Source organism: Nuphar pumila, chromosome 5 (genome assembly GCF_984573655.1).
Source record: "Nuphar pumila chromosome 5, dmNupPumi1.hap1.1, whole genome shotgun sequence".
NCBI classification, from domain to species: Eukaryota; Viridiplantae; Streptophyta; class Magnoliopsida; order Nymphaeales; family Nymphaeaceae; genus Nuphar; species Nuphar pumila.
Window position 1 is genome coordinate 25,600,411 of NC_143253.1, and position 26,319 is coordinate 25,626,729.

Consider the following 26,319-nt stretch of genomic DNA (forward strand, 5'->3'; position numbering starts at 1 on the left):
AAGGGCCAAGATCTTCTCAAAGATCGACCTTAGATCTAGGTACCATCAACTCAGAATTAAGGGAGATGATATCTCCAAGACGGCCTTCCGGACCAGGTATGGGCATTACGAATTTACGGCCATTCCCTTTGGACTCACTAACGCTCCTGCAGTGTTCATGGATCTCATGAATAGGGTGTTCAAACCCTTCTTGGACACCTTTGTGATTGTGTTCATCGACGACATCTTGGTGTATTCAGATAGCTGGGAGCAACATCGTGAGCACTTGAGAGTTATTCTCGAAACCTTGCTAAAGAAGCGTTTGTTCGCTAAGTACTCTAAGTGCGAGTTTTGGCTCGAAGAGATCATGTTTTTGGGACATGTCATCTCCAAGGAAGGTGTGTCCGTGGATCCAGCGAAAGTCGAGGTTGTACTCAGTTGGCAACAGCCGAGGAATGTTCGCGACATTCGAAGTTTTCTTGGATTAGCTAGGTATTACCGAAGATTTATCCAGGACTTTTCTAAGATCTCTCTACCCTTGACGCAGCTCCTGAAGAAAGAAGCTAAGTTCGTGTGGGACGACATGTGCGAGAGCAGTTTTCAGATGTTGAAGGAACGTCTTACGACTGCTCCTATTTTGGCCTTACCTTCGGGTCAAGGCGGCTTCCTGATTTACACTGACGCTTCTGGGACAGGCTTGGGTTGCGTCTTAATGCAGAACGATAGAGTGATCGCCTATGCATCGCGCCAACTTAAAATACATGAAAAGAATTATCTGACTCATGATTTGGATTTAGCAGCGGTGGTTTTCGCATTGAAGATATGGCGGCACTATTTGTATGGGGAGCGGTTCGAGGCTTTTACAGATCATAAGAGCCTAAAATATTTGTTCTAGCAGAAGAAGCTGAATATGAGGCAACGACATTGGCTGAAATTCCTCAAAGATTACGACTTTACCTTGTCCTACCACCCAGGAAAAGTGAACGTTGTGGCCGACGCTCTGAGCCGCAAGTCTCCCAGCGTTTCCGTTAATTTGTTATTTGCGGGGTGGAAGCTGATCGAGGATCTGATATCGTGGGAACCGTTTGCGGTCACTCCAGTTTCGATCAGTCTTTCCAGCATGGTAGATCAACCTGAGCTATTGTCAAAGATCTTTGTTAGTCAGAAGATCGATGATCAGTACGAAAAGCTGAAGGCTCTAGCGCAACGGGCCGATACCTCCTTCCGACTGAGTGAGGAAGGAGGTGTATGGCGTAAGGATCGTCTCTGGGTGCCAGAAGATCCTATTTTGAGAGATGAGATTCTCGTTGAGGCCCACAAGTCCAAGTACACGATTCACCCGGGCGGCACAAAGATGTTCAAAGATTTGCAGCGTAGTTATTGGTGGAGTGGAATGAAGCGGGACATAGCCGAGTATGTTTCGAAGTGCTTGACTTGCCAACAGGTTAAGATCGAGCACCAGCGACCAGGCGGAGTGATGCAGCAGATGGCGATTCCACAATGGAAGTGGGAGGACATCACGATGAACTTCATCGTCGGTTTGACGAGGACGCGGAGGAAACACGATGCGATTTGGGTGATCGTGGATCGACTCACTAAATCGGCGCATTTCCTCCCTATACGGCTCAGTCAGTCACTGGACAGCTTGACAAACCTCTATGTCAGGGAGGTTGTGAGATTGCACGGTGTTCCTGTGTCAATCATCTCCGATCGTGACCCGAGGTTCACCTCCAGGTTTTGGGGGCAGCTGCAGTTGGCCTTAGGCACAAAGCTAAAATTCAGCATTGCCTTCCACCCTCAGACCGATGGACAATCTAAACGCACGATTCAGACTTTGGAGGACATGCTGCGAGCGTGCATGTTAGACTGGAATGGAGAATGGGACTCTCATACCGGGTTGGCAGAATTCGCGTACAATAATAGTTATCATGCGAGTATCGGTATGGCCTCGTACAAAGCCTTGTACGGGAAGCCATGTCGATCACCTGGTTACTGGGATGAGGTTGGTGAACGGATGCTAGATGCACCTATAGTGCTACAGCACTATACTCAGCAAGTGCAGATGATCAGGGAACGTCTACGTACCGCGTAAAGTCGGCAGAAGTGTTACGTCGATCGTCGATGTAGAGAGCTCGTGTTCTCAACGGGAGATATGGTTTTTGTTAAGGTATCTCCTACAAAGAGCGTTTTTCGGTTCGGGAAGAAGGGAAAACTGAGTCCGCGATTCGTCGGACATTTTGAGATGCAGGATTGGATCGGCGAGATGGCTTACCGCGTTGCGCTGCCTCCTCAGTACGCTCAGATCCACAACGTATTTCACGTATCTATGCTGAGAAGATACATTCACGACCCATCGCACATCATTCATTATGATGATGTGGATATCCAAAAAGACTTGACGTTCGAGGAAAGACCAGTGGCAATCGTTGATCGTCGAGACCAAGTGCTCAGATCGAAGACGATTTCTCTTGTAAAGGTACGTTGGCAATACCATGGAATTAATGAATGTACATGGGAGCCTGAGTCTGATATCAGGGATAAATACCCTGACTTGTATTTTGACCAATATATGCAATAGAAATTTCGCGAACGAAATTATTTTAAGGAGGGTAGGATGTAACGAAAAAAAAATTTGTTTTGATTCGGGTCGGATCCGGACCCGACCCAGACCACCGCCTATCGCTGTCTTTTAAGACAGGGAGGCAGGCGGGAGGAGGGTTACGAAACCCCCTCACCGCCTCTCGCCCTCTCGTCTCTTCCCGACTCACTCTCTCGCTCATCCACCGTCACCGACGCCGGCGACTCTCGACAGCCCACCGCCACCGACATCGGCGACCCCCCCTTTCTTTCCGACGAGCTCCTCTTCGGCGAGCTTCCTCCGAAAACCCCTTGGTACGCCACTGTTTCCTCTTTTCCCCTATTTTCCCTCTAAGTCTCTTCTCTCTCTCCCCCTCACCTCTTTGTGTGGCCACGGGAGGGGTCAAACCCCCTCCCTGTGCCCCCTTTTAGCAGGGGAGGGGCACGACACCCCTCCCTGCTCTCTGTTATGGTAGGGGAAGGGGTTGAGCCTCCTCACTTCTTCTGTTACGGTAGGGGAGGGGCTGATCCCCTCCACCCTGTTCTCCGCTATGGCAGGGGAGGGGCCGAGCCCCTCCTCCCTGCCCCTTTTAGTTGTGCCAGCAGGGGCCATCGGCCCCTGCCTTTTTATTTGCCAGCAGGGGCCGATGGCCCCCTGCCCTTTGTGCGCGAGCCTATACCCTTGGCCGACATGCCCGAGAAATCTTTGGAAGCTACATCGTGATGGGGACAGATCATTACAATCGTTGGTCTCCAACGAGGAATTCCTAGTAAACGTGAGTCATCTGCTCGCATTGACTACATCCCTCTTTTTGGCAGCAAGGGTCATTTGGCCCTGCCCCATCCCTTTTTTCGAGTCAATTGGGACGATTGGCCCCAGCCCTATGTATCGGAGAAGTCGAGTCTTTGCCTTGCTTTTGCTTTTGTCTGTGTTTGCATGTTAATATCACATATTTGCAGCTACGACGGATCCCACTCGCGCTCCGCGACCCGAGCCGTCAATCGTGTACGTCCGCAGACGTCAGCAAGCTCGTAACCCTCCAAGGTAGGGGAAGATTGCACGGAAGACTTGGATAATTGAATTAAGTTCAATTAAGCTAAAAAACGACCATTGAATGAATATATATATACAAATATATATATTTATACGAGTATGTACTTCACTCAAGGATGCGGTTTCGCAATCCTTGCTCTTTACATTCTATCAGTTTTTACTTGCCGTCACGCATTGCGTCGAGATTTAGCGTTGCACTTCTGCTTACTGCATTTACCTTGTCGTCGCGCTCTGCGCCTAGGCTCTTGCTTTTGCATATGTGTTGGTATTGCCTTGCTATTGCAGATGACGTGCAGGTTATTGCTCTTTGCGTATGCCTTAAAGGCATCCTCGTGGAGGATGCAAGGGGCATTTACCACTCTCCCTCTTGCGACAAGAGTTTAGTCGGGAGCGAGCGACACATCCTCGTCTAAGGCGAGGGATACCTCGCAAGGATCCTGGCTCTTAGTGTACGCAATCCTGCAGAGTCGACTTGAGATTTAGGGAGTTGCGCAAAAGCATCAAAGACTGCTCCAAATCGAAGCATTTGGAAGGAAGTGACTGGCTGGTTCTGCTCGCCTTTTTGGCATATCTCGTGTGATCCCGAATTGGGGGTTCGAGCGAACTTCTTAGCGGGTATTCTGTTGAGAAACTTGTATCTCGTCTATCAAGACCGGTATCGAGTCATGCAATACATGTAGATGCCTCGATAGCGGATGTGATTCGAGATAATCACATGCATAATGTTGGCATAAGGTACTGTTGTTTCAAAAGATAAAGTAAAGTAGATAAACTTTACATCTTTGTGAAACACACCTGTTGAGGCTTCCATTGAGGAGTTATACCCCCTTTATCCTAGAGTACTTGTAGTCGTGCACGACACGTCTGGTACTGCGATGATCGGATGAGACGGTCGTGCGACCTCGAACAGTGCTAAATGCACAATGCTGTAATCACATAAATGGCCTCACATTCGTCTTCACAGGCATGATGCTCAAGTGGTTTGAAGACCACAACATAGGATGGGTCGTTAGTTAAGCAACCCCTAACGCACCCATTCGCTTCTGGTTATTCTGTCAAGGGAGATGACAGAGGGATATAAAAACTCTAATAGACAGGTTGTTAACAACCACCCTACGGGCAATGATCCGACTTCCCCAGTCATTGGAGTTAGGGAAAAAGGGCTACAATAGTTAGCTCAACACTTCTGCAGAAGTTGGATGCATCCGTGGCACTACTTTTCAGCCTCTGGGGAATCCTCTCTCGGCTAAAGCTGTCCCCTTTGGAGCAGACTTAACTAGTTATTCGGGTTATTGAAAATACATAGAATAACAGACGCCCGAACTAGTCTCAGTTGTTTCTACGTTTTGCCTGCGCGTACCCGCAAGCCAGTAATATTGGAACATAAAGTCTGTTCACATTGGTTGTTGGGTCGTGAGATTCGCTTGCACTACCGATTCGCTTGCACTACTGACTCGCTTGCACTACTTATTCGCTTGCACTACTGATTCGCTTGCACTACTTATTCGCTTGCACTACTGACTCGCTTGCACTACTGATTCGCTTGCACTACTGACTTGCTTGCACTACTTATTCGCTTGCACTACTTGTTTGCTTGCAGTACTAGTTTTTCGCGAAACTAATACATTCTATGGGTACAGGTGATGATTAACTACACCACAGGCGATGGCAAGATGACTCCAAGACGTCCTTCTTCCTGCTCTTAGCTCGCGTCCTATCGTTTGGGGTTTTGTAACGGATTTTCCTTGGGATATCCGAATTTTGTACTATTTGGAGAACTTCTTAAATGAAAGTGGTTTTTTTTCCAAGTGTTTGCAAGTAGCATGGGTTGTGCGTTTTGGTTCTTTTAGCTAACGCGCCCAAAGTTGTCAGCTTGTCTTTCTGAAATTAACAAAAGTATAGTCTTCCGCTGATTTCGTAAACCATCTCTGAGATGAAGAGTTTCCTTCTTAGTCTCTTGTCTGTTTTTCTGAAAGGTTTGCAAGTTTGAAATTTTGGGGCATTACGTAAAAGGTTCACATTTATGACAGAAACCACTATATGCATATTATCTGATTAACATGGCCTTGTGACATCTCGTTGTAAACCAAAGGGTTAGGATTATTTTCTACCCCACATAAGTCACTATCATGACAAAATGCTAAATATGCCTATATTACCTTTAAGAAATAACAGCCATATATATTCCAAAACATCCCAAAATTTATTGGCCTATCTCAAGGATCATCATTCATCAAAGCATTACCAAAGAGAATTATCATGACCATCAAACAGATAAAAGAGGCCAAACCATTACAGAATGTCAATTGGGAATCAGCTATATAAGTCCTTGCACTAACTAACAATATGAAAACAGAACTGGCCAAAGAAAATGGATCACTTACTTGAACATGCAAGCTGAATCACCAACATTTGCACATTGTGCAAAGAAGCCTTCGTGTAAGTCAGACCAAACCAAGAGGACAGTTGCACAACAACCCTGCCAAAAGAAATCCCATAACAATTAGAAGGGTGTAAATTATACAGGACAACAAAATAAAAATAATTAGGGCAATAAGATTAAATAAGTTGAAGAGATTTTAAGAGAAAACCTTAAACATGATTTGATTTTTGGTACAAAAATAATGGATACTAATATATTTAACTGCACATGTCATTGAAAGGGTCTCCAGTACTAAAATCTACGGCACATCCTGATGACACTTTTACGAAAAGGCAATTTTGACAAGTTCATGTTTGAAAACAATTCACTTAAAATTTTAAGCTAAAATGTATATGAAATGGTGTTTGGATAACAAAAATCTTGCACCACTGTGGAGGAGAAAAAACCATGCTTTCCTGCAGTCACTTCTCTAGTAAACAGTTTTAGAAACCTATGTCACATGGGTGCATCAAGGGGCCTCACACACCCATGTTTGGTGTGGCAGGTGTGGGTGCTGGTAGGGGTGGGCATCGGCCCGGCCCGGGTCCATTTAGAGCTCAGTCTGCCGGGCTTTAAGTGTGGCCCGGCCCGGAGATGGCCTGGCCTGTTTATTAACGGGCTGGGTTTTGGCCAGTTTCTTAACGGGCTCAGTTTTGAAAAGCAGTCCATGGCCCAGCCCATTGGCCCAACGGAACAATGTGAAGCGGGTCGGATCCAGCCTGGCCTGACCCAAATTCATTTGTAAATAGCAGTAATTAACAAGTTCTCAACATTCCATGTACCCAACTAATTATCTTTCTAGTTTCCATAAAATTAATGCAACTAATTAGGTAAATAATAATAGTTATTGAGTTACTACTATGCAATAGTTAATTTTAAAAAAATTATATTATTAAAAAATAAAAAAAAATAAAAACTCAGGCCCATCGGGCCAGGCTGGTAGCCCGCAGGCTGGCCCCACATATATAACAGGCCCGGTTTCAGCCCAGTACCTAGTGGGCCCGGGCCTAAAATCTTGGCCCAAACCCAGCCCATTGCAGGCCGGGTAGGCTTGGCCCATCGCCTGGCCCGTTGCCCACCCCTGGTGCTGGTACCACCCACGCACCAGGTGTGAGGTGGGCCAGGTCTGGTCACGACCCAAACCAAAACTTTTTTTAAGTTTCTTACAGTTTTTTTCTTTCTTTCTGTTATTTCCTTCATTTCATATATATATATATATGGGGGAAGGAACCCTCTAGTTGGAACTCAGTGGGAAGTTGTTTTGACCAAATCTAACCCCATGGATGTGTTTAGCATGGCCAAAATAGTAGGAATCAAGTATAAAACATTAAGCATATAAGACACAAGGAAGAAAGGTCAATCATAAGATACATATACAAAATCAAGTGGTGTCTGGTTATCAAATATTAGATTGCTATGGGGGAGGACAGGGGTTAGGTGCTGCAACAAATGCACTTGATTAGCATAAAGATAAATAAGCCAAAATAACCTCATTAACTTAACTGCTTTATAGCAATAACTAAATAAAGGTTTTAAAGACATCTAAGCATTGGCTTTTTGAGAGCAAAAAGAAAAAAATGTTTAAAAGACCTTACTTTAATTAAGGTGGGACCACAAATGCACTACTTAAAAAGAGATGGTAGTACAAATATGAAAATATTGAAGAACCAACAACACAGTCTGACTAATGCACTAAAAGAGGAATTATGGCCATGCATCAGTAAGCCACGTTGTAATGAGAAAGCATGTGCCAAACTTTAGTCTAATCACTTTTTCTAAGCCTCTTGTCCAATCTTTCTCATCTGGTCTTTCTTCTTTAATAAAAGAGTTCTTCATACCAAAGTGAACATATGAATAAAGACAAGGAAACATAAAGTGCTCACCAATTATGGCCAGCAAGAAGATGTATCCACCATCAGAGAACATCCCTCATACAACTACTCAATCAAAAGTCATATTGTAGTCCTCACTCAAGTTAGAAATTGAGACCAAAGATGTCAGAATCTCCACAAATGTCAGTCAAGATGCTCATGTCAACAATAACATGCCAAAGGCATCATTTAACCAAGATTGATTACATTAACCCACAATACAAAGTTGATCGCAACTTTCTTCCATCAAATCAATGAATGAAGCACTACCATACACAATAGATTCCTCATGGATCCCTTTGTTTTTCATCACAGACCTCTTTATGAACATCCATTCCCATGGTTTGCTTCAGTTTGTTTCTACAGAACATTGATTTCTCATTTTCTGTACGCTTGCTTTCCAATGCACCGCTATCTTTTTTCATAACTTTGCTGCATATATATTTCTTGTGAGGCATCTAACTTGGGGTCAGACACCTAATTCTAAGATGAAGCAGCTTGGTTTTAAGATAAACTTCCATAGATGAATGGTTGGCCAGTAAAATTTTGTATGCTGTTAGCATGGTTCCCAAAGCTAGCTGCAGGATTAAATCAGTGTTGTATCATACGATATGGTACGATACGTATCGTTACTTTTGAGTTTTGCGATACAATACACACTCGTAACCCTATATTGTGATGTATCCTACGATACAGGGTGTATCGTACAATACACCTTTTGTGCACTTAAAAAAGGCCAAAAATTACTTTTTCATTTTGGATTTTAAATACCTTTTGAGGACCGACTTCTCCATTTGTCTAGAGGTCATTAGAAATGCATTTTCACCATTTTTCACTCAAATAAATGAGTTCAGGTAAACAAAAAAGTGCATTTTCACCATTTTTTCACTCAAGAAAATGGGTTAAGGTAAAAAATCTTTATTACAAGTAAAATTACAAAGCTACTATCCAAAAAGTTAGATCCACAAAAATTAAAGATTTATATCAAGGTAGAAATCAGGCTCCACACTCCTCCAACAAAGATGCTGTAAAACCCATGTTTTGAAAAGAAAAAAACCGGACCCGGGTCGGATCCAGATCCGACCCGGATCCAAACATGATACCCCCCTCCGTGCATATTTAAAGCACGGAGAGGGGAAGGGTTTCTCAATAGAAACCCTACCCCCTCTCCCGCAACTCTCTCTCTGCTCTCCTCTCACCTCGCCTGATCCTCTCTCCGGCTCTCACCTTCTTTCCGGCCAACAGACCTCTGGTGAGCTCCCTCCGGTGAGCTCCTGTTCGATGAACCCTCTCACCTGCAGTTCCCTCTCTCGTCTGCTGACACCGACGAGCTCGGTCCCTCTCGTTGGCCCCTTCAGGTAAACCCTAACCCCTCTCTTTCCCTCGGTGTCTTCTTCTTCTTCGTTCCCCTTTTCTCTTCTTCGGCAGGATGGCAGGGGTGACGCTCCCCTGTCGTTTGTATTAGGTCGGTCAGCAGGGGCTAAAGCCCCTGCCTGACATCTTTCGGCAAGCCGGCAGGGGTGATGACCCCTGTCACCTGCGTTTAGTCGGTCGACAGAGGTTTTAGCCCCTGCCTTTAGTATTCCAGCAGGTCGGCAGAAGCGACACCCCCTGCCGCCTATGATAAGGCCTGCTTTCTCAAGATATAGGGAGGGGCTCGGCCCCCTCCCTGTTTCCCTTTTTTCGCAAGGGACTGTCTCCCTGTTGTGCGAGATACAGGGGAGGGGCTCAGCTCCCTCCTTGTTTCCCTTTTTCGCCGGGGAGGGGTCGAGCCCCCTCCCTCTTTCCTTTTACGCCGGGGAGGGGCTGAGCCCCTCCCTGTCTCCTTATGGTATGGGTTGCGAGGGAGGGACTCGACCCCCTCCCTGTTTCTCCTTTTTGCAAGGGAGGGGTTGAGCCCTGCTCTTGTTAGGGCCCGGGGTCGGGTTCGGCTCATCAGCTGAGCCCACCCTTCACCTTTGGCCGTTGCAGGCAGGGTTGGGCCCGGTTTGACTGTCGAGCCCACCTGCTTTATCTTTCAAGTTGGTTTCATATATTTATGCTTTACTCTTTTGCAGCTTACACGATAAATCTCGCTCGCCCCCCGCGGCCCGAGCCCTTCGTTACATGCGCTCGAAGGCAGGCGCAACCCCGAGACTCCCCAAGGTAGGGAAAAGTTGCACAATGGACTTTGGATGAACTGAACTAAGCTAAAACATTTAAAAATAAAAATTAAAACAATTAAATATATATATAGATATATATTTATAGAAGTATGCTTTTTAACTCAAGGACACAGTTTTGCGATCCTTGTCTTTTCCATTATGACATTTACTTTGCCGTCGCGCTCTATTGCAAAGGCTACTGCTTTATGTCATTTACTTTGTTGTCGCGCTTTAGTGCACTGGCTACTGCTTTATGTCATTTACTTCACCACCGCGCTTTACTGCACAGGTTATTTGCTTTACACATTTACATGCTTACGCATTTATTTAGCCAAAGTACGATTTCGTACTTCGTGCATTGCTTACGCATTTTTGCACCTGATGCATAGTTTCGCACAACAAGGATTGCTTGCGTCTAGCATTCGCACTGGATTGTACTCAGGCTCACGTATTGCTGACTTGCACTTTCGTAAGTACAACCTTGAGTGTATTCCGTTTCACCCATTGTTTTAAAAGATACAAGTCACACTTATGCATTTCAATTATCTAAAAAGGGAATTCCTAGAGTGAGCCTGCTTTCCCAAATGCGTAGTTGCAAAGCAGACTTGAGAGTCTTTCCTGTCGCAGATAGCAACCAAGCATCTCAAATTGTTGTATTTGGGAGAAGTCTTTTTACTACGGTTGTGTATTAACCCCAATGAGGGGCATGAGCAAGTATTTGAACGGGATTCTGTCGAGAACCCAGTATCAAGCCATATGCAGTATATGGGTACTATGATAAATGGATGAGAGATTCACGACAATCTCGTACCGTGCGAATAGCACAAGAGTTGTATTTCTATTTCGAAAGATAAAATATGCCAAAAAAGAGTTTTTGGCATTGCATCACTTCTTTTACGAAATAATGTTGTTCTTTTGGAGAAACTCATACCCCTGTCTTCGTAGTCGTACTTTTAGACATGTACGATATGTTTGGACTACAATGAGTAAGGTGAGAGGTTTGTGGTCACCTCGATACGTGCATTGGCACATTATTGTAACTATGTAATGTTGATGTTCGCCTACACAGGCAAGAGGCTCATGTCGGTCTAAAGGACTTGAGCATGTCAAGTCAAACTAAATAATTGTTGCATCAAGTTGGGGTTTCTTCTGAGAAACCAATACCCCTTTCATCATAGTCGTGCTTTTAGACAGGCACGGCATGTTTATACTACGATGATTGGATGAGAGGTTCGTGTAACCTCAAAGCGAGCAAATGAAAATTTGTAGAAATCAGATACATAGTGATGTTTCGCCTTCACGGGCAAGATGCTCGTGTTGGTTTAAAGAACCAGAGCATGTTAAATGTAAATTAAAATGATTTCATCGTTTCTTTTACAACACATTAAAGTTAGGGTTTCTTTATGAGAAACATGTACCCCTCTCATCGTGGCTGAACTTTTTGACATGTAGGACACGGTAGTACTACGATGTTTGGATGAGACGGTTATGCGATCTCGAATTGTGCTACTGGCACAATGTTGCAATCACATAAATAGTGATGTTTCGCCTTTACAGGCAAGATGATTGTATTGGTCTAAAGGACGAGAGCATGTCAAATGTAAACTAGAATGATTACACCGTTTATTTTTGCATCCCATTAATGTTGGAGTTTCTATTGAGAAATTCGTACCCCTCTCATCGTAGTCATACTTTTAAACAGGTAATGGTTGTACTTTTGAACAGATATGTTGCATACTGCAATGAGTAGGATGAGAGGTCTATAATCACCTCGAACGTGCAATGGCACATGAATGAAATCACATAACGATGATATTTCGCCTTCACAGGCAAGATGCTCGAGTGGGTCGAAAGACCAGAGCATATAGAATAGGTCTTCAGTTAACTAACATCTGACGTAACTATTCAACCTGTTGTTTTCATCAAGAGAGAAGAGGGATTGGTACAAAACTTCGATGGACAGGTTGTTAACAACCACCCCTCGGGCAAATGACTCGGCGTCTCCAGTCATCGGAGTTAAGGGACAGGACTACCAAAAATTATCCTAGGTGGTAGATTCCATAGACTTCTTCAGAAGTAGGATGCATCCGTTGTCTACGTATGTCTTTGGGGAATCCTCTCTCGATCACTGGTTGTCCCCTTAGGAGCGGACTCAGCTAGCTACCCGGGGTATCTAAAATACATGGCATAATAAACCCTCGGATTAGACTCTGTTGTTTCTACGTGTCGTGCCTTGTACGTACCCGCAAGGCCAACTAATATCGAAACAAAAATTATGTGGTTCACATTACTTGTTGGTTGAGCACTGTGCGTTGATTATCTGTTAATGCTAGTTATAGCATTTCGCGTGCTCTGATTATCTGTTAATGCTAGTTGTAGCATTTTTCTGTGGTGATTAAACTGTTAATACTAGTTGTAGCTTTTCTCCTGTACTGATAAATTGTTAAATGCTATGTCACAGGGATTCGACTAGCAGGGTGCCGCACCCGCGTCGACGCGACTCGACGCGGGTGCGGGTGCGGTCAAATGATCCTGGGTGCGTTGACCGCACCCAGGATCATTTAAGTCCATTTTTTTTTGGATTTTTTTTTTAAAAAAAAATTGCCCTATCACCTATGCTGCGAATTTTTTTAAAAAAAAAAACTGTTGACAGCATCTGTCTGTCAGCTGGCTGACAGCAGCTGTCAGCTGCTATTCTTTTTTTTTAAAAGCAGCTCTGTCAGCTGGCTGACAGCAGCTGGATTCTTTTTTTTAAAAAGCAGCTCTGTCAGCTAGCTGACAGCAGCTGTCTGTCAGCTGCTGACAGCTGCTCTATTTTTTTAAAAAAAAAGCAGCAGACAGCTGCTTTTTTAAAAAAAAAATTGATTCGTAAGGGAGGGGAACCCCGATCCCCTATATATATATATATATATATATATATATATATATATATATATATATATATATATATATATATATATATATATATATATATATATATATTGACATTTTTGCCCCTGCCGCACCCCCGCACCCGCACCCGCACCCGCACCCGCGCCCGCACCCGCACCCATGTGACATAGGTTAAATGTTAGTTTTACCATTTCTCGTGCGTTGATTAATTGTTGATGCTAGTAGTAGTTTTTCACTTGTTTAAACTGCTAAGCATGATAGAATAAAATGTAAGTACTTAATTTTGTTCTATATTGTCTCACTTGTGCACCTACCATTTTTTCGTGAAACTGACCCATTTTATGGGCATTGGTGATGATTGGGTCTGTACATGATGCGATGGCATGATGAAATCAAGATGAGACTCTTTCCCTAACATTTCGCTCCTGAGGACGGTTTGATAAATTTGCAAAAAATGCATTTCAGAATCTATTTGGTTTATTAAATATACGGAGTTTCAAATCTGTTGCAAAAGAAAGTTTGCGCTGTAATGCGCCCATGGTCCATTGACTTGCTATTTCAAATACCATTTTTTCGGTGAATTACTATTTAAAAACTCTGATAAACGAATGATTACAAAGCTTTCAAACTTTTCATAAAAAGTTATAAGTCCTGGATTTTGGGGCGTTACAGATGGTATCAGATGATCCAGCATGGCAATGAGGCACTCAAGTAATGAGTGAAAACCGATTAAAAATCGAGTGCAATTATTGCCATAATATTTTGTTTATGTAATATGAAAGCATGAGTCTTGTGGCATGTTCTTAATTGCAAGATATTTAATATTTTGCATTGTTCTTGTGAAATAATTGTTGTTTCATGATGTCTTATGTAGCTCATAGAGACAAATGCTTCGTATGTGATTTTATGATTGTATTTTGTGCAATTCATCATTGTTTCATGTGATATAACTTATTTTGATTTTTTTTTTCTTGATCTTTTTGAAAAAAAATTACAAATTTATGATATTTTACTATACGATATAATACGGTCTTAATTTGGGCCCGACCAGTACGGGTAACAATACAATACTTACAACCTTGGATTAAATTATGCAACCAGTGTAGGAACAGAGGGAAAGCATGCAGTACTTATGATGTCATATAAATGGATTAAGAATACCATCCACCTCCATGAGTTAGAACAGCACCTTGCATAAAGGAGTTGAGCCTCAACATTCTGCATATCTCTGAGGTGAGTCCTTAAATGACCATTTGATTCAAGATTGGGGCTTTCATAGTAAATATCAGCTTAGGTTATGACTTTATGTCCCCTTGTCCATATTGTAAGAAAGAATAAAGTAATAATAGTAACAGATATTCTCCACTGCTACTCAAGGCCTTGATTTCCCATGTCTCCCTTCTCTGTACATACAGTCAGTATGTATTGATTCGTTGTTCAGTTTTCTGTTCATCATACTCATACTATGCTTTTCTACTTAGTTGATACAGGAGTGCCTCGTCAATGAGCCAATTCAATTTCCTTAGACATTTACAAGGACATAAGAATATCCTGATAGCCCCATGTTCATCAAAATCTAACAAACAGTTATTCCGACAGAACTCACACTTCTAAGTGAATTTTTTTTTAGAGAACACTCCTAAGTGAATTTATGTCCTACTTTAATATTGAAAAGGCATTAGAAATATGAAGTGAGAAAAAACCTCATATTGATGATCCATAGCAGCTTCTGTTTGATAAAATGCATCTCTAAGAACCTCTGAAGCATCATTGTAGGAAAGGACATGCTCTCTTCTTTCAGGAATTGCCAAAATGCTGGCAACCATCTTGGGTAGCATCCTGGAAAAGCACACTCGAATAATAACTGAAAATGGCTAACAATATCTGTTAAACCAAGGCATAAACCACACTAAGAAAGGCAAGAAAGTTACATATCAGTCAATAAGAAAAATGAAGAATGTTGCAAAAAGTATTGAGAAATAGAACTCCAAGATACACTTAATTGCTCAGCATGTTTCAAGAACGCACAAAAATTTCAGGTATAACACCAAAGTTTTGCAACCATTTCATTGGTAAACTTCCATTAATAAGCTCCAAGCCAATTTAAGATGCTATTTACACCCAAGTTTTGCAGCCACTCTTCATCTCTCCATTAATGGTCTAGGTTGAACCAAATCCAAGTAAATTATATTTACCACCTCCTCCAGAAAAGCTCATAAATTCCAAAAATTTTCCTTTTTAACATTGAGAGTGAATTTGTCCAGATATTTTTGAAGGGTGAATACGCCACTCAACATCTCATAGCACACTATGGGAACTTTGAGTTATCAACAAGTGCTTGTCATTCTTATTCAGATAATGTCAATAGTTTTTTATATCATGCCCACAAATTCTGCAATGTGGGAAATATGGATAACATTATATACGCTGACATTTCGGTAGGCAAAAGCCCACACCCGCAAAAAAATCTGATAAAACCATTAACTTGGGCTGAAGCCTTTACCACAATGTTTGCCTCAGAGTTACCAGTCGAGGAAGCGGGAGCGGAAAGCGATACGGGAAGCGAGGCACTTTCAAAATTTTAGGAAGCGGGAAGCGTGGGATGACTTAGAAGAAAATTATGAACCGTCTCGGAAGCGACCTAGGAAGCGAACCGGAAGAGAGGGGGAAGCGAAAAAAATAAAATAAATAAATAAATGGGGAAGCGTGGGGGAAGCGCATCCCATTTATGGGAAGCGTGCTTCCCTGCACGTTTTGGAAGTGCAATGTTTCGCGCTTCCCCATGCGCCTAGGCACTTTCGGTAGCTCTGGTTTGCATGTATTATTGTGACATCTTCTACGACCATGTGATTACCAATTAGACACATTCAGAACCTCATGGGATTCTCTATTACTATTGGTCTTATTTGATGGTCGAAGATGAAAAGAAGTCGTTATTGGGTCTTGGACCAAAGTCGGGTCTGTGTAGGACCAAACCCGACTTCTGTACTGGATCGGATCAAGATCCAAACATAGAGTGTTATAATTCTTATTGTTATTAGAGGGTATTTTTGTACCCTAAAATTATGTATTAGTTAAATACTCATACCCGAAAACACGTTGGACCCTTTTAATGTGTTATTTTTCTGCAGCCTCTTCTCCCAATATCATGTTTCTTCTTTCTTGCACAGGTGAACGTGGAGATCATCGTATTTTAACATGGTATCAGAGCAGTGTTAAAGTTGGGTCTGGGATTGTTTTTCCAGAAGGAATGACCAAGGAGATGATCTGAGTTTTTCAAGTCAAGAAAACATCTCCACTTCAACCCCGATTTTTGCGTCTTCTTCCTCCTTTTTGTTTCAGTTCTGGTAAGAACGTCATCTCCTTTTTTCTCTTCTTCGGATTTAATTAGACGTCAACATCTCCTTCTTCTCTTCTCTTATCTCTAAAAGTTCAGAATCAGCTAATCTATTCCAAAAAAAAAGTTGCCGCCTATCTAAACTCCTTTTCTTAACCAAAAGGGATTCTCGTTTTGGGTCTCTCAACGTGAAGAGATGTCGATCAGTTCTATACAGTCGACCCAAATACTCTACTTGCTGAAATTAATGTTTGTGGTATTTCAGTCTGCATAATCCTTTATCTCGAAATATTCATATTCCTGTTTTCACGTTTTTTACTTAATCTGGAACCAATTTTATGTTGATATTCAGTCTTCTATTGTCAATCTGAATATTCTACTCTCTGAAATTAATATTTCTATTGTCTCAGTCTGCATATCCTTTATCTCTGAAATTAATATTCGGTCTTGAAGTATTCATATTCATGTTTCACGTTTTTCACTTAATCTGGAACTTATTCAATGTTGATATTCAGTTTTTTGATAAGTTTTTTTTTTTCTGATCATACCCGAATATAATATATCTGTCATACTACCAAAAAAAAGAGAACAGAATATTCGAGTGACTGATTTCTTTGTGAGTTAAAATTTGGTCCAGAAATTTTTCTTTCTTCTTTCCTTTTCACAATCCTTTCAAATGGACTCAACTTTCCCACAGTCAGGCCTTTCTTCTAATTTTCTTAGCCAATTGGTCTCTGAAAAGCTGAATAATTCCAACTTCTTGACCTGGAAAGGCAGATTGTTCATTTTATAAGGAGTCAGGATCTCTCTGGTCATCTGGATTGATCAGTCTCACCCCCTCCAGAGTTCACTTCGCAGGAAAAGAAGGACGATAAAGGGGCGCAATCTATTATTTTTCTCAAAAATCCAGATTATGTTGCTTGGGTGAAAAGAGATCAAGCATTAGTGGCATACATCACTTCAACACTCTCACAGGAAGTTCTTGTAGCCATTCTCGATGATTGTTCAGCCAAAGAGCTATGGGACAAGCTAGTTCAGACATATTCGTAGATATCTGAAGCGAGAATCGTGTTTCTCAAGCGAGAATTTCAAATGTTGAAGAAAGATTCGAAGTCTATTATGGAGTACTTGAATAAAATGAAAGGAATCACAGATCAGCTGGCTATTGTGGGATGTCTCGTCAGTGATAAAGACAAGGTGCAATAGACCTTGAGTGGATTGGGGCCGGACTATCATGTTCTGGCGACGTCCTTGTTGTGTCGCACAAAGCTTCTAAAATTTGAAGATCTTCGTGCAAAGCTACTATAGTATGAAATGACCCTGAAAGGGTTTTCTGAGGACACCCATATGCATTCAGGAACTCAAGATGTGCTAGCCACGGGGCTAACTTATGGTAGAGGTAAAGGAAGAAATTCTTTTCGAGGAAGGGGAGGACAAGGGAGAAATGCTTTTGAGGGTCATGGTCTACTTCCGACGCACAATATACAGGGACAAAAGCCCATTCTTACTTGCTTCATATGCAATAAGAAAGGGCATATTAAAGCAAATTGTTGGTTCAACCCTCAAAATAAGGGGAAAACCTTATTAACAGAGGCTAAGAGGGATGGAGAAGTAAAGGAGTTGCTATTGGCAGCCTTGACAGGCTTGAATATGAAACAAAATGATAAAGGTATTTGGTACGTAGACTCCGGAGCAGCGACCCATGTCTCGGGTGATGCAGGTAAGCTCTTGAATCTTACTCCTTATGTTGGTAAGAATAGTATAGTCACAAGAGATGGTTCTCATCACTCCATCTCACATATTGGAAATGCCATTATACCCATGTCCAAGTCTCCTCTTAATCTTTCGAACGTTATTCATGCTCCTAATATTCAGAAGAACATTGTTTCTGTCTCAAAACGTGTTGATGATGTTAATGCCTCAGTTGAATTTACTATCGCTTCTGTTTATGTCAAGGATCTTCGCACAAGACATTCGCTGAGGGAAAGAGACGAGGCAATATGTACATCTTCCAAGAAGATCCCTCCTCTGTTCATTCTGCCTGTTCATCCTTGAAGCCTCATCAGCATCCATCATTTGTTTCTTCTGAATATGTCTTTGTCATTTCTGAATGTAATAATAAGCCAACTCTTTGGCATAGTCGTTTGGGTCATTGTGGTAATCATTTTATTGAAAAACTTATCTTGAATAATTTCATTCCTAAGTCCAGTCTGAGTCCAGAAGTCAGTGATATAAAGTGTCCTAGTTGTCATTTATGTAAGAGTCGTGTTTTGCCTTTCAATTCAATTAATAAGAGAACTTCAAGGCCCTTTGAGGTCATATGTTCTGATGTCTGGGGTCCTGCCCCAATTGCTTCTGTTTCTGGTAGTAAATATTACCATATTTTCATTGATAGTTATTCATGCTATACTTAGATATTTTTTATGAAACACAAATCAGAAGTTTTTGGATTGTTTCAAAATTTTCATTCATTTGTCAGAAATCATTTCTCTACAAACATTCTCAATTTTCAATGTGATGGAGGAGGTGAATTCTCTTCTAGTGGTTTTGTTAGTTTCCTTCAACATAATGGGATAAAGAGAATAGTGCATGGCCCACATACACATCAACAAAATGGGATTACTGAGAGGAAGCATCAAGATATTGTTGAGAGTGCAATGAGCATGATGCACGAAAGTAATCTCCCTATCACCCTATGGACAGAAGCTTTTCACTCCATAGTCCATGTGATAAATCGACTGCCCATGACCATTTTAGAAAATAGGTCACTATTTTTCTCCCTATTTGGCGTTCATCCCGACTATCATGAATTACGTGTGTTTGAATCTGTTTGCTATGTTCACGTTGACGGCTCATTGAGACATAAGTTTCAGGACAAAGCCTTAAAGTGCAGGTTTTTGGAATATGCTGAAGACTATAAGGGGTATAGGTGCTATGATCCATTGAGCAAATGTGTCAAAATTTCGAGAAATGTCATTTTTGACGAGATGAATTTTGACAATCAACCTGCTAATCCAAGTCTTCATGTTGCTAATCCAAGTCCCAGTGTTGAGGAGTACTATCCATGGCTAAATTCAGAACTCTTCTCCAATACTAGGGATGATTGACCTAAAGGTTGCAATCAGAAAGAGATATATGAGGAATCAGCAGATGCATCCCAACCAGAAGAGGTTACCACACAAAACTTGGAGACAGTAAGGTATAAGGGTGTTGTCTACACCCGGCGAGAGAAAGAGACCACATCCATCCCTTGCACAGATATTGGTCCTTCTACTTTTGCTCCACAAATGTTGGCCATCAGAAGATCCACCCGGACCCGACATCCGCTTGACAGGTGGGTAAGCTATAAAAATTTTTCCTTGGATTTTCAACTGTTCCTAACGTCCATAAATAAAGAGGATGAGCCTCTCACATTTTATCAAGCTGTGAGTTCTAGAAGATGGATCGAAGCGATGAATGAAGAAATGGAAGCCTTACATGAATGTGGTACATGAGAAGTTGTGCCTAGACTACTAAATAGAAATGTGGTTGAGTCGAAGTGGGTTAACAAGATAAAATATAAACCAGATGGAAGCATTGAAAGGTATAAAGCTAGACTTGTAGCCAAAGGGTTCACACAAGAACAAGGACAGGACTTTGATGAAACTTTCAGTCCTGTTGTTAAGATGGGGACCATTTGTATTGTGTTGAGTCTAACCATTGAACATGGATGGGCATTGAGCCAACTAGATGTAAAAAAATATTTTTTTACATGGAGACCTAAAAGAGAAAGTTTATATGGAACAACCCATTGGGTATGCACAACAAGATGCCAATCAGTATGTATGTAAGTTGAAAAGAACACTCTATGGTTTGAAACAAGCTTCTTGGTCATGGTTCGAGAGTTTTTCACTGGAAATACAGAAGCACGGTTTCTCTCGGTCTCTTCTAGATCACTCATTATTCATCCACAATGAACGAGATGTCACCACTCTTCTATTGATATACGTAGATGATATTATTATCACAAGGAACTGCAGATATCATATTGAGGAAGTAAAGAAGTTATTAAATCAGAGATTCAAAATGAAAAATCTGGGAGATCTGCGATATTTTCTTGGGGTGGAAGTTGATAAGACGTGTGATGCACTTACTTTTACTCAACACAAATACACAATGGATATTCTTAGTAGGGCATGCATGAAAGATTGTAAGCCATTGGCAACTCCAAGTATCATCCATCAGAAACTGAGTTCTAAAGAAGGGGATTTATATGGGGATCCCACTAGGTATTGTAGCATAGTTGGCATTTTGCAATACCTGATTTTTACTAGACCCGACATAGTGTATTCGGTTAATTAGGTATCTCAATTTATGCATGAACCTCATACACCGCACATGGAGGCAGTTAAGCAAATACTACGGTATCTAAAGGGTACAGTTGGCGATGGGCTGGTGTATAGGAAAAGTGAATCAAATCAAGGTGGTCATGAAATCATTATTTATGTTGATGCTGATTGGGCGGGGTGACCCAGATGAACGACGGTCAGTATCTGGTTATTGTAGTTTCATTGGATCGAACATGGTCTCTTTGAGTAGTAGAAAGCAAAAGGTGGTTGCTAAGTCGAGTACAGAGGCTGAATACAGATCGATGGTTGTTGCCACTGCTGAGGCTACATGGATAAGATATCTCCTAACAGAGATGGGAGAACTGATTGTTCGATCACTTCTGTTGTGTGATAATCAAAGTGCCATCAATATGTCCTTTAATCCCATCTATCATAGTCGAGCAAAGCATATTGAGATAGATCAGCATTTTGTCAAGAAAAAAGTTGATGAAAAGGAGATTGAGCCTATGTTTGTGTGAACTGATGAGCAAGTTGCGGATATTTTCACCAAAGGGCTGACAAAGGACAGATTCTGGTTTTTGAAAGGCAAGTTGTTCATGGTCCAAGACCATGCACAACTTGAGGGAGGCTGAAAAGAAGTCGTTATTGGGTCTTGGACTCAAGTCGGCTCTGTGTAGGACCAGACCCGACTTCTGTACTGGATCGGATTAAGATCCAAACATAGAGTGTTGTAATTTTGTTTGTTATTAGAGGGTATTTTTGTACCCTAAAATTATGTATTAGTTAAATACTCATACCCTAATACAATGAAAACACGTGGACCCTTTTAACGTGTTATTTTTCTGCAGCCTCTTCTCCCAATATTGTTTTTCTTCTTTCTTGCACAGGTGAACATGGAGATCATCGTATTTTAACAGAAGAAACATAGCTTCTAATGAAGAAGAATAGGATGTGAAACATCAAATGTGGGCAAAAATTCCTTCAACATGATGCATACTACAACTTTGTCGAACTCTAGATCATTAAGAACTATAGCCACTAGAACTGAATCAAGCACAAACGCACAGTATGTTCAACGACAACAAATTGTTTAGAGACAATAGTAATTCTGCCCAACTGATAATCAAACACATCATGTTGACCAATAAGGTTGTATCCTTGAGTAAAATGAATACTTTGTTTTTTTCCATGGAATGAAATAATAAGAGCCTAACTTACTTGGGATAAGTTGTGTGTTAAAATTTGTTGTATATATATATATATATATATATATCAGGGGTATTTTGGTTTTTCCATATGGTGTAATAGGCACAGCCCAGTAGGGGCTGAATAGTCTTTTATTTTCTTTTTTATATTTCTGTATTTTTTGTTTTTTTTTATTCCAGCCAATATGACTGTTGGAACCATCCAACTAGCTGTTGGACTGTTCCAATGGTCATAAATATAACCGTTGGAGGCAGTCCAACAACAAATTGGACTGCCTCCCTTAATGCCCATCTTGGCTCTATAAATAGAGCTCTTCTCCTCATTGTAAGATATGTTTTTTACAAGCATTTTGATGATTATATAAATCCTTTATTTTTATATTATGATCCTTGTGTGATCTATGATCTTGTGTTTGTCTCCTTAGTGAAATTGTATTTGACCCAATAGTGGTCTTTAGTGTGTTTGTGATCTCTTGTAGCCCTTAGTGGCATGTTATTGTGATTATTAATCATTTCATTTCACTGTGAACAAAAGAAGCCATTAAACCAGTAAAAGTTTGATAACTCAGGCTTTGTATAAAGATTATTGGAAGTAAAAACAAGTACGCCTAATTTAGTATTACGAAAAGAAAAGTCAAGAATCTGTGTTAGTAAGTTATGGATAAATGGGGTAGATATCAGATCTAATGCAACGGTCACGTCCACACTTGATACAATATTTAGGTTGTCAGAACTGAATTATAAAACAAGAGTTCCCTACAAAGAAATTAAATCAACTGGACTCTACTTAGTCAACCAATCCAAGTCTGACTCCACTAGTCCAACGTCTATGATCTTTAAAAGAATCCCCAAAGGAAGAGAACCAGAGTTGCAGATTATGGTATTTATAGCACAATAAAAAGCACAAATCAGAGCTGGACAAGAAAGAACTAACTGGCTTGCAGCTTTGCTTGCTGCTGATCCCCCGTGCCCATCAAAGATACCAAAAAGTCCAAACTGCATTGCTTAAAAATATAGTAAGTATATAGGCATAACATGAAGAAAATATCTAATATGGCATAAGCATACCTGCTCAACCCCGGGTAGAGGCCATTCACAATAGCTTACATCTTCCATGGAAAGCTTCTTTCCACCTCTTCGCAAAGCCATGGGATCAGATGCCATACCTACTCCAAAGGGAACAGGTTGCATGCTGTTTTCAGAAATACGAACCTGGCAACAGTAAAAGCGAATTAAAATCTTATGAAGCAATCATAAAACATTAAAATTGGTGTAAAAAAAAATCATATATTTAGGAACCAAGTAAAGAGCTAAGTACATCTAAATCACAACTCTTGCCAGGATAACATTGTTGTAATACAACCAGAAAAGGGATATCCAAACATCTAGGCCATAGTTGCCAAATAAGAAATCAGAATCAAGAACCAAGACAGGAAGTGGAAGAGAGAAGCCACAATTTTTTTAAGATCATAGAAAATGAGAAGTTTTTTATTGAGGATTTTCTAAATAAAAAATAAATTGAAATTGGATTTTTTTTTGAAAAAAGAGATTATCAAAAGTATCATGACAACGTCATGATGTTATTATTGTATCTTCATTTTCGAGTTTTTTCAATTTATCATGACAATTGAAACTTTTGGTTTTCGAAAAATAGTCTATGAAAATGTGATACATTAAAAAAAAGTGATTAAATTTGATAAAAAGAAAAAAAATCAACAAAAAAGAGAAAAAGATCATTCTGAAAATTAGCTAACATGAACATTGATAAATGTCTTGAGCTATGTAACATGGACTCTTCTAACAAGACACCGCACCCGCGTCGCACCCGCACCCATGCGAGTGTGACACTTGGACACAGCTTCCTTTGTGTCAAGTGAAGTCAACCACACTGAGGTCTATTGCTGTCCAAAAGTAGATTCAGTTAACCCTAACCAAGTCCAGTTTTATCTATATTACACACACACACACACACACACACACACATATATATATATATATACATATATATCCGCACTTCCGCACCAGTGGTGTTATTTTTTATTGATGAGGAATAGCAATTGTAGATTGTTAATTTGATTTATTGCATGAATTTACGCATGATGAATTGATGATATGATAATTGTTTTTATTTCATTAGTGTTAACTTAAAACTATTAAAAATTATATATATATACCCTCCTTTCACCCCCGCACCCAAGTTTTTCTAAAATACCGCATCTGCACCCGTATCCGCACCCGCACCTAATGTGACATAGGTCTTGATCTATTAAGTGCACTTACATGCTTACATTATAAAGCAGTATTGGATACCATATATGATGGAAATGTTGGGCATGGCAAAAGGGCTGCACCTTACAATGTTTTATGAGCTTGTTACTTGTATGGAATTATTGATCATATCGAAAGGGCATCCATAGGGAGGTATGCAACAAGAAGATTGCAAATAGAGCACAAAAGTTTTCTTTTCGAAAACTAACCAGCTTAGACAAAGAAGTTTAAGTTCTAAAGATGAGGTTGCATCTATCTTTCCTATCGTGCACAAATGGGTGGCTATTCATTACCATGCATTTATTAAGGTATTGTAAGAGATAATGGGGGTGAATTCATATCACACCATCTGACAAAGTATCTTAATCAACATGTGATTGAGCATCAAACTACTTGTCCCAATACTCAACCAAATGGGGTAACTAAAAGAAAAAATAGGCATTTGCTTGAAGTTGCTTGAACCCTGTTGATAGGAAAGAATGCTCCCAAGAATTATTGGAGTGATGCCCTTTTCACTGCAGTGTATCTTATTAATAAGTTTCCTAGCAATATTCTCCAATCTTTGACCAAAAGTCAAAAAATTTCATGTTGTCCCTAGGGTATTTGCTTGTACATGTTATGTTTACATCTTTCTCCAATTCAAGGACAAATTTGGCCCAAGAACAATTAAATGTATTTTCCTAGGGAATACTCCTAACTAAAAATGGTACAAGTGTTATGACCCAGTCAATAAAAAATGATATATCACTATATATGTGATCTTTTTTCAAGAGAAGACCCCATTTTCTTGGTGAGGGGAGTTAATTGAGGGGGAGGTTGAGTCTATTCCATGTTTGCCCTTGTTCCTGATGATACTAATGTGATGTTCCCAAAGAAATCTTTAGGGGAGCCTCATCTGAACCCACAGGAGTTCAACTTTGCCAGGATGGCATCATTAGACAAATTCTGACTCAATTATGCCTCAAAAAGAGGATTCTCATTGGTGTCTTGTTGTATGTGCAGTTCAAATGAGGAATCAACATGAAACTTGATGTGGTCTGTTCCACATTCACATATCAGTTGAACCCTGCTTGATCTGACTGGGACACAAGTTCTCGGAAAGTCACATTCATCAGACATGCTATAGTAGCCCCATGGGCAAAGCTTAAAGAGACGTGGGAATTGGTCTACATGTGGTGGCAATTCTTAAATTCATTAACCTCTATTATTTGTATTTATTTTGTTTTTTAGTGCTTCTTGCCTCTCTTTTTCCACAGTGACACCTCATCAGTCATCACTGTGTTTTTTTCTATTAATAAAATTTGATCTTCTCTTCAAAAATTAACAGTAAATCCAAGTTGAAAATTGATATGTAATAATAGACAAAGTTTAAAAGAAAAACCATGCAAGTAAACATAAAATAAACAGTTGAGATTATACAAAGAAATAGATGAAGTTAGGGACACAGTGTAGTGTGTGTGACTGTATCCATAAAGTATCATGCATAGTCACAAATATCGGTATCCGATATATTTCGGCGAAGCTATCTCTCACAATATTATAGGTTTGGTGATAAATCTAAAAAAAAACTCAGGGAAATCACAAAAATAAGTAAGAAAATATCATATGTTTAGATAATGAAATACATATATAATAAAAGAAATAAGTAAAAAAATGCAAAATAAAGAAGAAAAATAATTTAAGATGTAGAATATAAATAAAAACAGTAATTTTAATTGATAATGTCGTGATATATTGAAATTGGCAATATTTTCAAAATATTGCAATATTTTACCTATAATATCGTTCGCTGAAAATACAGTGATAATATTTTGAAAATATCGACGATATCTGTGACAGAAGTATCATGGTGTGTTCAATGTCATATTCAGTGTCGTCTCATGTCGATAGGGGAAACCATGCTAAGTGTTTGCGTGAAATAGCAGGCAATACTTTATATTAGTAAAAAAACGTAAGAGATGAGGCGGTTGATGTTCCATAGCATTCCTTGACCTTATTCTCTTCAGTGAACTTGAGGGAAATGCAATAAAAATTGTCCAAGTGGCTCATAGACCTAAGTTCTTAATGAAGGGAGTAATTTGACCTTTTCAAATCTCATAATTGGATGATATTATTTTTTCAAGGAGAAACTGATAAAGAAAGGAATTCATAGGGTTGAAATAGCAAAATTGCCCATGGATAAATGACAAGAAGGCAATCAAGTTGAGAGAGTAAGAAAATAGAAAATAGGCAGAAACTAGCA

General features: G+C 40.4%; 1 protein-coding gene across 3 annotated transcripts in view; it reads right to left on the reverse strand.

Annotated features, from left to right (window-relative positions):
* LOC149837174 (protein phosphatase 2C 70-like) overlaps window positions 1–26,319 on the reverse strand; it is a 98,526-nt gene that overhangs the window by 11,086 nt on the left and 61,121 nt on the right. For 2 of the 3 annotated variants that reach the window (XM_090005867.1, XM_090005865.1), the window contains exons 6-9: window positions 22,878–23,021; window positions 22,744–22,805; window positions 14,643–14,778; window positions 5,995–6,089 (exon numbers count right to left, since the gene is read on the reverse strand). In XM_090005867.1, coding sequence (XP_089861993.1) covers window positions 5,995–6,089; window positions 14,643–14,778; window positions 22,744–22,805; window positions 22,878–23,021 — 437 coding nt within the window. The remainder of the gene's footprint in view (window positions 1–5,994; window positions 6,090–14,642; window positions 14,779–22,743; window positions 22,806–22,877; window positions 23,022–26,319) is intronic. The other variant, XM_090005868.1, reaches the window with a different exon arrangement.